This window comes from Seriola dumerili, unplaced genomic scaffold, assembly GCF_002260705.1.
Source record: "Seriola dumerili isolate Sdu_G_001 unplaced genomic scaffold, Sdu_1.0 BDQW01000362.1, whole genome shotgun sequence".
Taxonomy (NCBI): Eukaryota; Metazoa; Chordata; class Actinopteri; order Carangiformes; family Carangidae; genus Seriola; species Seriola dumerili.
In genome coordinates this window covers 795,185-806,263 of record NW_019174617.1, presented here as the reverse complement: position 1 = coordinate 806,263, position 11,079 = coordinate 795,185, and the positions used below count along the sequence as shown (strand labels likewise).

The 11,079-nt window shown below is 40.5% G+C and overlaps 2 protein-coding genes across 2 annotated transcripts; one reads left to right on the top strand and one right to left on the bottom strand.

Moving 5' to 3' along the window:
* Positions 1–220: 220 nt before the first annotated feature.
* Positions 221–5,101, bottom strand: LOC111233044 (placenta-specific gene 8 protein-like). Its single transcript, XM_022760776.1, has 4 exons — positions 5,003–5,101; positions 3,587–3,700; positions 2,338–2,483; positions 221–1,083 (listed from the first exon to the last, which is right to left on the bottom strand). Exons 2-4 carry the CDS (start codon positions 3,696–3,698, stop codon positions 946–948), a joined length of 396 nt encoding a protein of 131 aa, XP_022616497.1. The 5' UTR covers positions 3,699–3,700; positions 5,003–5,101; the 3' UTR covers positions 221–945.
* A 1,906-nt stretch (positions 5,102–7,007) lies between these two features.
* LOC111232993 (olfactory receptor 2AT4-like) lies at positions 7,008–10,238 on the top strand. Its single transcript, XM_022760709.1, has 2 exons — positions 7,008–8,090; positions 9,617–10,238. The coding sequence occupies exons 1-2, from the start codon at positions 7,141–7,143 to the stop codon at positions 9,741–9,743; spliced, it is 1,077 nt and encodes a 358-aa protein (XP_022616430.1). The 5' UTR covers positions 7,008–7,140; the 3' UTR covers positions 9,744–10,238.
* The last annotated feature ends 841 nt before the right edge of the window (positions 10,239–11,079 follow it).

The window sequence follows — 11,079 nt, the reverse complement described above, 5'->3', positions numbered from 1 at the left end:
GCTCAGTGAGTGTGTAAGTACTACACATTTTTTGACTCTGCAGTGGATAAAAAAGATCATTAAAGTTCTTAATTTTGTGCAGACATGTAGACCTGACATGTAAAGCAGTATGCACACAGACTAAACTGTTTCCTTATCTGTCCTGTGGTCTGATCGCATCAGTCAAACCTCGACATGATTCACTGATCAAGAATTGCAGTCAAACTTTTCAATTTGTATGTATAGAAAACATTTTATTTACTTTCAACGTCATGAATAAAGACAGAGGTGAGAAACTGGGGAACGTTTGTGACGAGGACTCGGTGAAAAGGAGAGTTTCAGCTGCTCAACATAATAATGTGACTTGGCGAAGATGCTGTGATGTGTTGTTGTGTCAATAAAAGAACATTTGAAGTTTCTAAAGGCTGGACACACATTATTGGTTATTGCTATATTGAGATAATATATCATATGTGTATACTGTTTGTTTTTCTTTTCACACAGGTTAAACTCATCTCAGGTGAGAAATCACACTGTGATAGCTGTGAGCTTGCTGCCTGCAACATCAGTATGTTATTGGCAAGAGTGAAACAAAGGCCAAACAAGAACCTGACATAACGTCATTCATATCATGACATTCAAACTGGCTGTAACAGTGAGTCTATGGCTTTAAACAGCAACATTAAGTAAACAAAACAGCTAAATTCTAAATTCTTGGCATTACAAACAGAAACGCGCTACTATACTGAGTATGTTTATGACGCTCAGTGCTGGCTGCTACATATTATGTGCAAAAGTATAAAATCAAGCTGAGGGTATTTTTTTTGTCTACATCTGTCTTCCTCATAATACTGCTCAAACAACAAACAGAAAAAAACGTGTTTTGAACCTTACAAAAGAAAAATAACTCCTTATTAAGACCAACAGTAAACATGTCACATTCCCTCTAACTAAAATGGCAGCGCACTAAATATTGACGACCTGTGTGGTGACCACTGCAGCGTTGACGGGCATGCTGCGCCTGATCTTCAACTCGCGATTCATCTGGCACCAGACGCATTCGTAGCACCAGAACAACAAACAGCAGTCTTCACAGCATGAGCCCTGCAGGAGGAAGATGAAGAGGAAGAGAGAGAGAGAGAGAGAGAGAGAAGGGATTAATCCAGCAGTCTGATGTACGGACTTATTTACAAAAATTTACTAAACCTACTTAAATAATGCAATAAAAAGTGGATTTTTTACACTTTAGCAGGATATTTAGTGACTCTGCAGATGTCATTAAGCTTAAATATGCTAAACTGCTCTGTAGAACTGAGGGGAAACTGCAGAGTTGAGTGATAAATCCCCTGACGGAGTTTCCTCTCCTGCAGTCGTCAGTTAGTGACACACATATCCCTGTTTGTGGAGCAAACTTTTGTTTTCAATAGACAACTGTTACTTTGAGCAATCACAAGCAATTAGTTGCATGATGAAAAGGACAATTCATTTCTTATCAGCCAAGAGGGCCTCAGGGCAAGGCTGTATGAACTGCTGGGTAGAGATTTCTGATTGTGGTTTGATAAGAGCTTCAGCCATCGCTGCATTAATAAGAGATTAACATACGCCCTCTGAGAAGCGCTACTTCTTCAAGGCAGATTGGAGGCTACAGCGAGTCACTGTTGGAAAGTGATGAGATGGGCTAGCTGGTTAGCGTGCTAACTTCAGTAGAAGAAAAGAAGTGATTGAGACAAGAGTTAATATTTCTCGCAACGTTTCCACAACGTTTCCACTCATGTTCATCACCGACTGATGAAAGGTGCTACAAAAGTACATCCTTAAAGACTTATCTCTCGAATATAGCATTTTCAAAATGACTCCAATTTGACTAAAAGTCTGCAACACCATTTGTGTGAGTGTGAACCAATGTGCACATTGTACTTAGTAGTAATATTTGGGTGGTGAAAATTGAGGAAATGTTGCATCTCACATCTGCACATTTAAAATGACACTGGTGACAATGACAATGAAACTGTCCCAAAGCAAACCGCACGCACAGCTTTTACTGGATGTTGGTTAGTGGTTGTCCTGCACAGGCACTTCCTCACTTGTGGGCAAAGACTTGTTGTTTTTTATAGCTGAACTAGAGACATTAAATTACAACACTTTTTGCCATGTTTCTCAGAATAAAAAATCTCGTATGTGCGATGGCAATGTAGATATTTGATTCATCTTGCAGCCCTTATTGTGTCATTTATAACTACAGCTTACACACAACGCTTAGCAAACACACACATATCCACTGAGAAAAGGCACAATTATTAATCGGAAAAAAAGCCCTAGCCCCATGTATAACACCCTCCCTCCCAAACCCGGCCTTACAGGGATGCCGTGGCGTTCTCTAATGGTGGCACGGAGTAAGCAGGACACCACACAGCAGTAGTCCAGGCATGGCATGCAGCAGCACCAACCATTCAAAGCGGCTGTCTGACACTGCATGCAAGGAAAACACCAAAGACCACAGCAACCTTCAGGGCAGAGGAGAGAGAATAGAACATGTGAACTTTGACGTTATTAAGATTGCACCTTAAGGTGTTAAAAATATATCTCTCGCTTGTTTTGGATGAAACACAACTGTGATGAATCTCATCTATAAAGTCACAGAAATTTCACACTGATATTTCCCGGAATACAGCAGTCAACCCAGTGAAACTGGTATTTATGATCTTCAGCTGTATTTCAAGAGGAACTTCACCGCTTTCATACATACAGGTCGTTTTGATGGTCGTGAGTCAGGAGCGCTACTAATCCTGTGCCAACAGCTGTAAACTCTTGTTTTGTAGAGGAGCTTTGGCAGGTCTGAGAAAATAACGCAAGAACAATATGTAAGAAATGAATCCTAAATAATTTTTTGTTTCCTTCATAGATACCTGATACTTTTTCTTTGTATCTTACCTACAAAGAGCACTGTGCCACTTCTAGCATCTTTTTAGAAGAATATCAGCATTCAGTACAAACATAAAGCCGCAAATCTTTTATCCAGCCATGAGCAGGTGTTCCTTTCTTGCGCTCAGCCTTAACAAATAAAGTGGGGCAGCCTTTATGCTGCCTGAGAGTCAAAGGTCAGGGCATAAAAAAATGTGCCAAGCACTGGCTGCTGTTCATTCAGCTTACTGGTTTAAGCAACTGTAAATCCAGCTCCAGTTATGTTCAGGTGTTTATTTTCTGTCTCATCTGGTTACACTCAAATGTTGTGAATGTGAAATTTCAGCCTCAGTTTTTTCTTGGTATTTGTCTTTTGTTTTTGTTGTTTTTGCTGCGTCCCAGATCAAGAGTGAACTTTGAGCCACAGCTTGTCTGCCAACTTGGACGCCAAAATGTAAATTTGAACATCTGAATTTCCATGACAACTGGGCAAACTCCATCTGCTGGTGTAGATAGTGTGAAATGATCAGTTTCCGAACGGACAGAGTGGTGAGATTATTAGTTTATTCAGGAAAGAGTTTCTGCTTATGGGAAGATGTCTCTACCACTGTACCATACAGTGGACTGGAAACCAGGTCTATGGTTATAATTGGTGCATTTGGTGAGCAACATGACTGCTTTATTGCTCTTAGTTATGTAGACTTACAGGTTTCCATATCAGAGCAGCAATCACAGAGGCCAGTGCTCCATGCTCCACTGGTGTGGGTGGTGGTGGTTGTCACCATCATCATCTGCGCTGGCTGCTGGTAAACGGCCATGCCTGGAGGATACGGGGCAGAAATGAAGGGGGAAAGTGTGGGAAAGGCTCCATACACAGGAGGAAGAAAGACTGTCACAGTGTAACAGTATAACATGTACTGTAACGCAGTGTTTTGCCATCCATGTAAGCTACAACTATGTGTTCATCACTACATCTTCCTGAGCAACCATAATAAAGACAAACCTAAAACAGAATCGTTGGGACTGTGCTGGTGCTAAAGCCATCCTTGTTAGGGACTTGCAGCACCTCCACTCACACTCCCCATGAAAATCAACAGTAGTCAGAATTTATGTTGCAATGCATTCATATCAAATGCTAATCTCTTTCACATCTCTTCACATCTCTCTTTTTCAAAATGTATGTAGATGCCTCTGATCTCAACCACATTCAGCACCTTTTCGAATAAACAAGAAAGCCAGTACGACACAGACCTTACTGCCCAACACCAGCCGAACAATTACATTTGGTAGGTGTGGGATGTGAACTGTGAAACCATAAAAATATGTCTAACATATGAGGTCTTTACATACCGTGTATGCAGTTATTGCATTGTACCCTGTTTATGTCTTTGTGTGTATAAATAATATGACAATATGGGTAATACTCTTATGGCAACTTTTAATGTTTACATTATTCCTGCACCAAAGTGATGCATTTAACTTGATGGACTGGACAATGACAAACTGTCTTTCACGGATTTATCCAATAGTTTAAAAAAGATTTGTTACTTCTGATATATGATATAAAATTACACACAGCTAGATAGAGGAGTTTATACATATTGCCCATCACTTATTTTCAGTGCTTAATCACATCTTCCATTATTCATTGAGTCTGACAGTTCACACTAAGATATATGCAGCTATCATTGTTAGTGTTAGCGTTAGCTTCAGTAAATGTTATGGCTCACTTGCTCCGTCAAGCACAGCAATGAGTTAGCTTACTAGATATCTGAATGTACGAAGAGATATTCAAATGTTGTCAAATAAAATCAAATTTAGTGAGGTGAAAAGATAAAATAGGACATTCTGTTACGTCATAACCCCACTGCATTGAAAGTAGTTGATTTCATAGAGGTACAGATTTTATATTTATTTTTCTACATGAAATGAAAGAACACGCTAATCGTTGATGATATCAAGCAAACCAACCGAAAAGTAGGACAAACTTGTAATTACAGCAACTATCAAGTGCATGACAATAAACTAATAAATGACCTTATTAAAAAACTCCCTATAGGCCACACATCAGCCAAAGACTACCACGTGTCCTATATATGCTAATAAACAAACCTTTTCTTACCTTTTCTCTGACAAACTTTAGAGAGACGTGTTCAGTTAACGTGAGCAGCGCCAACAGTGTCTGCTTCACTTCACCTGGAGTTGTTGTGAGAGAAAAAAAAAATAAAAGCTCATTTGTGTGTTTCAGGAAAACCAGCTCTCGTGCCCACACCGTGCACGCGACTCGTCACATCAAGCTATACACTATAACATGTTGTCAAAATGCGAACTAACAATTTACATGAGCAGAATAACTTTAACTCACAATAATCCCTTTGTAAGTGATAAGTTAATAATAATAATGATAACAAAAAAAGGTAACGCAGTTCAAAATGTGTTAACCTCAGATAGACCAACTGGAGGCTGAAGAAAATTCAAAGTAAAACAACAGCAGACTGGTGCACTCAAAAGTTAAAATATAGATATGGCTTTAAGTTTAAATGGCGTGTGACAATGATAAATCACAATAAAACTTAAAACTCATTTAGTAGATGCAAACTATCCCCCTGTATAACATAGCAGGGACGTTACAAACAGGTCATTAAACAGTAAAAAGTAAATTTACTTACTAGTATTATGACTAATAAAATATGTAAGTAAAACAAACTGTATGATAATGCTGCGTTCACGTACTGTCGGATTTTAATCTTCATGATGAATAGAGCACCTTAATAACTCTGCATTAATTTTAGTAGTTAGACAAATATTAGAGTTTTTTAATTTAATTGAAGATCTACATTATTGTTGGTAGACTTTTGTTTCATTTTTTTTAGAACAGACCATAAAAGCCATAAACCAGTGGAGCCATTCTTTTCTGTTATTATGTGTATTTACTTGTTTTAATACCTGCTTTGTGCACTTGGTGGTGTAATGAGCTCAGGAATGAGTTGGGGGTTGGTTTCTGTGTTTTTAGACAGAATATCTCATCATATACAGCTACAGCACTCATTATGTATTGATCATCTAATAAAGGATTATCTATTTTTTACAGTCTACTGGTGATCTATATGGTGAGATAAGTGGAATTAAACAAAAATGTTTATAAATGGAGAGAAATTACAGCAGCAATTCTGCCTCTGCAACATGAAGTGACTCTTGTATATATATACCCCCCACCCCCAACCTGAGCAGAGGTCTAATCAACCAGATTAAGTGAAAACATGTATGAGTGTGTTTGAGGGTTGATCACAAGATGATGAAATCTTTGCAGAGGAGCTGCAATTTCATAATTTCCACTACTGAGATTAGCACATCCGAGCTACTGTACTTTTACTGCCTCTTTTATCTGCAAGACATTATTGTGCATCAGATACAGTAACACTACACACACCATGATACGGCTGTGTGTGCTTCACTTTATGATCTGAGTGAGGTGACAGGCAGTGAGAAGGTTCAGGGGCTTTCTATGCATCTCTTTCCAGGGACCTATTATCTCATTATTTGCCCCATGGGCGGATCTGCACACTGACAGCTCAGGCTGTGTTGTATATTATCAGTCATCACTCAGGTTTCAGTCAAGTTTGGTCACATTGGCACGAGTGTTAATGAAACTTTGCTCTGCTTCTCATCCACTTCTAGTGAAGAGCAGCAACAGCACCTCTGGCCGGCCAGCTGCTGAGCTCACAGCCATCTGACATCATGTCACTGCTCTGCAATAACATTTTAAAGCAGAGGACAAGTCAGCCATAACACTTAATATGACAGGTAGTAAATGGAATATCAAAATGTGTCAAAAGCTTTTATAAAAATTTGCCTTTCCATTTAAAATCCAATTACTTCTTAATTTTAAAGACAAACTAAAGAAATATTTTTATTTATTTATAATGGTTGGGGTTAGAGGCTATAGGAAATACATTGTCACCATTGTCATGTCACCGAGGGTCCTCACAAGTATAGATTGACAAGTGTGTGTGTGTGTGTGTGTGTGTGTGTGTGTGTGATAGACAGAGAGAGAGAAAGAGAGAGACTGAGAGAGACTGAGAGAGACAGAGGGAAACGTGAGCTGTGGTGTCACTGAGTCATTTTTCAGTGAGACAGCAGTGAGAGAGGATCATGCGGCGGATAAGCCTTCTTTCCCATCAGCTCCATTCTCATCATCGCCTTCATTCTCATCACCATCATCATTATCCCATAAATCCAACCAAGCCCAGCTGAGGAATAATGTCAGGGAACAACACCACGGGGACGACACAGGTGAGCGACTACACTTGCGTGCGCTTTTACGTGTCTACCGTGTCCTTCTCGGTGCTTCTCTTCTTCAACCTCATCATCAACTGGTCGATAGTTCGCGAGGAGCGGCTCCGGCGTCATGCCCGCTTCGTGCTGGTGTTCCACCTGCTGGTGTCCGCGCTGGTTCACCTGGGCATGAGCAGCGTCTTCTACTACCAGATCCACCTGGGCGCGCGGCCGGGGCGCAGCGCCTGCCTGGTCATGATCATTGTTCTGATCAGCAGCGCCTCCAACATCCTCCTGACGCTCACGGTGATGGCTCTGGACCGCTACTGCGCCGTGTGCCACCCGATGCGCTACAGCGCCTCCTGCACCGTGGGGCACTGGCCCTGGCTGCTGGGTGTGCTCACCTGGATGCTGGCTTTGGTCATCCCGCTCACTCTGCTCCTCCAGCCGGACTCCCAGGCCAGCAGAGACGATTATCACGGGGAGTGCGGCCAGGAGAAGCTGAGGAAAGGCGGACTGCAGAAGGTGGTGTTCATTGGTTTGTGCACGGTGCTCATACTGTACAGCTATGTGAGGATACTGGTGGAGGGGAGGCGGTTAGGGGTGCTCAATCGGCGCAACCGGGCCGGGTGTAGGACGATCGCCCTGCACGGCACCCAGCTGGCCGTTTACATCCTCCCCAACTTCGTGAGCTTCGTGCTGACGACTCTGTACGAACGAAAGTTCATTCAGACAGAGACCAAAGAGCTGTCCGCCGTGGTTATCTTTGCTTTCTTCAGTTTGGCGCAGTGTGTTGCGCCAGTTATTTACGGTTTGCGCAAAGAGGAACTAATGGAGCAGCTGAGTCACAGGTTCCCCTGCTGCTCCAGATACTTGAAGAGTGTCCTCGGCTGGACTGTGCGAGCCAGCTGGCAACACCCTCATCACAGAGCAAGGTATGTCCCACCGGCTGCGTTCATCTACATGTGGTCCTTCCCCACAGACATCAGGGCGCCTCTTTCTCACAAGAAAGAGTAACTTCTGTAACTTCCAACTAAAGACTATTAATGATGAACACATCATTATAAGCGTTAAATTAGTAACTTTGGGGTTGCCAGGTTGTGATCTTTGTTGGTGGTGAGTCATTAACTGTAAAAGCAGCTCCACAGTCACATTTGGTCTTCACAAGTGTGTCATCTACCATAATGGGCGATAGCAATAGTTTGGAAGTCATGACCAATATGTTGCTAAATCACTGATGAACGACTTTTACAATAATGAATCAAGTTTACAGTTGAAAAGACTGAAGACTGGTTTTTAAATGGATTGCAGTTCTTCCAGGAGATCACAGCTAAAAAAAACACAAAGCAAGTGTCTGTTGGAGGAGGGAAAGCACCAGGAGGAGATTTCACAACCTGGCAATCCAAACTTAGTTCACACCTGATCAACAAAACACCTGTTAATTACTTTTTTTTTTAACAATTAAATAAGACATTAGTTACAACTTCATCAGAAAGTGGTGTCAGAATGGATGAAGTAAAACCACTTAATTTAACAAAAACATTTTTCTAATATGTGGACATTTGAATATGGAAAAAAATCAGAAGTGTGGGGGGAAATATCTGTTAATTGAAATTTCCACATCCAAAGAAAACACTGTCACATGAAGTCACATGAAATGTCGGCCTAGATTGGAAAAACAGCCAACTCATTCAAAACACACTTGTGGTTTACAGCTTTTTTTTTTTTTTAGCAATAAGCCACATGGAGTAGATGAATAGCAGGGGTGTAGATAGATTTATTCACCCTGTGCACAGCAGGTGGTGGGCACCTTCACTTTCTTCTTCTGTCCACTATTATTCACTTATGTTAGCTTAGCATAAAGAACAAAATAGCTAGCCTGAAGGTAACCATCTCCGCCCACTGGCACTTCTAAGGCTCAGTAACTTAAACATTATACCTTGTTTGTTTAATCAATGCATTTTGCATTATTTCCTGAAAAGTAAACCTTGAACACAGACATGAGAGTTGATCTTCTCAACTAACCCTTTGCGAAAAAGCAAATAATTATTTATTAAAATGACTAACTGTTTCTTAAACGGTTAAGGGGTCACAAGAAACCTATGTATTTATAAATATTTGATGACAAGAAACTGAATCAAGTGTTAAAATCTAAAAATCTTCCCTCTTTAGAGTGGAATTCTTTAGGATGATTAATAACAAGAAAATGTCACTTAATCGAAAGAAACGTGTAAAACAATTCATTTGCATATAAGCTTTACTATTATTGTGACTACTGCTACTACTATGACTAAAAGTGAAGTTAAAATGGACAGTAACCTCATCTGGATATAAAATACTTCCCTTTTAAGTGTTTTGGAGGTGTGACATCTCGCCACAGAAACACCACAGAAAGGGCACGAGTTAATTCCTGAAGCTCTGGTGTAATTTTAACTTCTATTCACTGTCTTCTTCCCTTCAGGGAGCGAACGCTGACGGCCCAGACCATCATCTCCCTAGAAGTTTCGCAAGTCCCAGCGCAGGAGGAGGAAACTAGGAGTTGCTCACATGACTCACTCTCATGTCAAGGTGATACGAGCAATGCCTGATGGGGGAAACAGCGGGTCAGGATGTCGACTGGCACAGGAACATTTGGATACATGGCTGGTTTTTTTCTCAGCTCAGGCCTGAAAGGAACTAAAGGGATCTCCCGGGACTTCATAAACCCCCCCGGTCGGTCAGGAGATTTAGACCAGGATGCGCAGCGAGCGACTCGGGACATCAGCATGTTTATGTTGTGCTCTATTTTTGACCACTTGTCTCAGACATGCGGGTTCACAGTGGAGCGGATCAGTGACCAGCAGAGTGTGGTTGCAGAGGCGGCGGACAGTTCTCTTACTGTAGATTTCTCAGGCTGGTCCAGAGATGTAAGATTCAAGTCTTCAGGTCACAAACACAACTTCTCTGACCTCGGGACTGCAAACAGGCCTGCATCACGTGGGATTAAAAATGACTGGGATGGAGGATGTGATCTCACATGTCGTCTGGTGAATGTTGTTTCCATGTGTTCTTAACCTTGTGGACATTAAAAGTTGTAAGTTTAATGGCCTTGATCCGCTTGAATATTTCCATCACCCTGAAACCAGAAGAGGGAAACGGTCACATACATTCAACATGGAAGTAAATACTAACAAATACATGAAGACATCTCATGGTTGATATTACATCTTTATCAAAATCATTTGATAACATTTAGAAACAGGTAAATATTTTTGGAAAAATGCTTATTCACTTTCCTGTAAAGTTAGATGAGAAGATCAATACCACTCTCGATAGGTGCAGGCAGATTGATCGATTAATGTATTGATATTACAAAGTTTTTTCAGTCACTCTGCTGCTGTTGTGTGGATGCATACACATTTGTTATTTATCATTAAAAGATTTTTTTCACATCTATGTGATTACGTAGTTGACAGAGAAAAGTAACAAGAAATGTCGAACTTTGTCAAATTATTCAGATATTCAGAAGTAGTATACTAATTAATAATACATTCACTTCATAAATCGTTACATATTAATCTCCCCTGCATGATATTATTATTAGCTGCTTTTAATAATAAAACAGTATCAATATCGGTATTGATATTGTTGATCCTACTTGGTATCGACCAAAACCGACCGGTTCCTACAACCAGGAGATACTTAAATTAAGTAAGCATCCAAACATCGCTTCCTAGCGCCTGTAAAAGCTCACAAATTAACAAGTTACATCTCATAAAATGTCATTTTAAAAAATAACTATAATAATAATAATAAACATTAATTGTATAGCACCTTTCATACAAGAAATTCAGCTCAAAGTGCTTTACAGCTGAGAAATCACAAGCACCAAGTGCCTCACATGAAAAAAGAGAAAATTATCATAAAAAGTTGTTTAAAAAAACT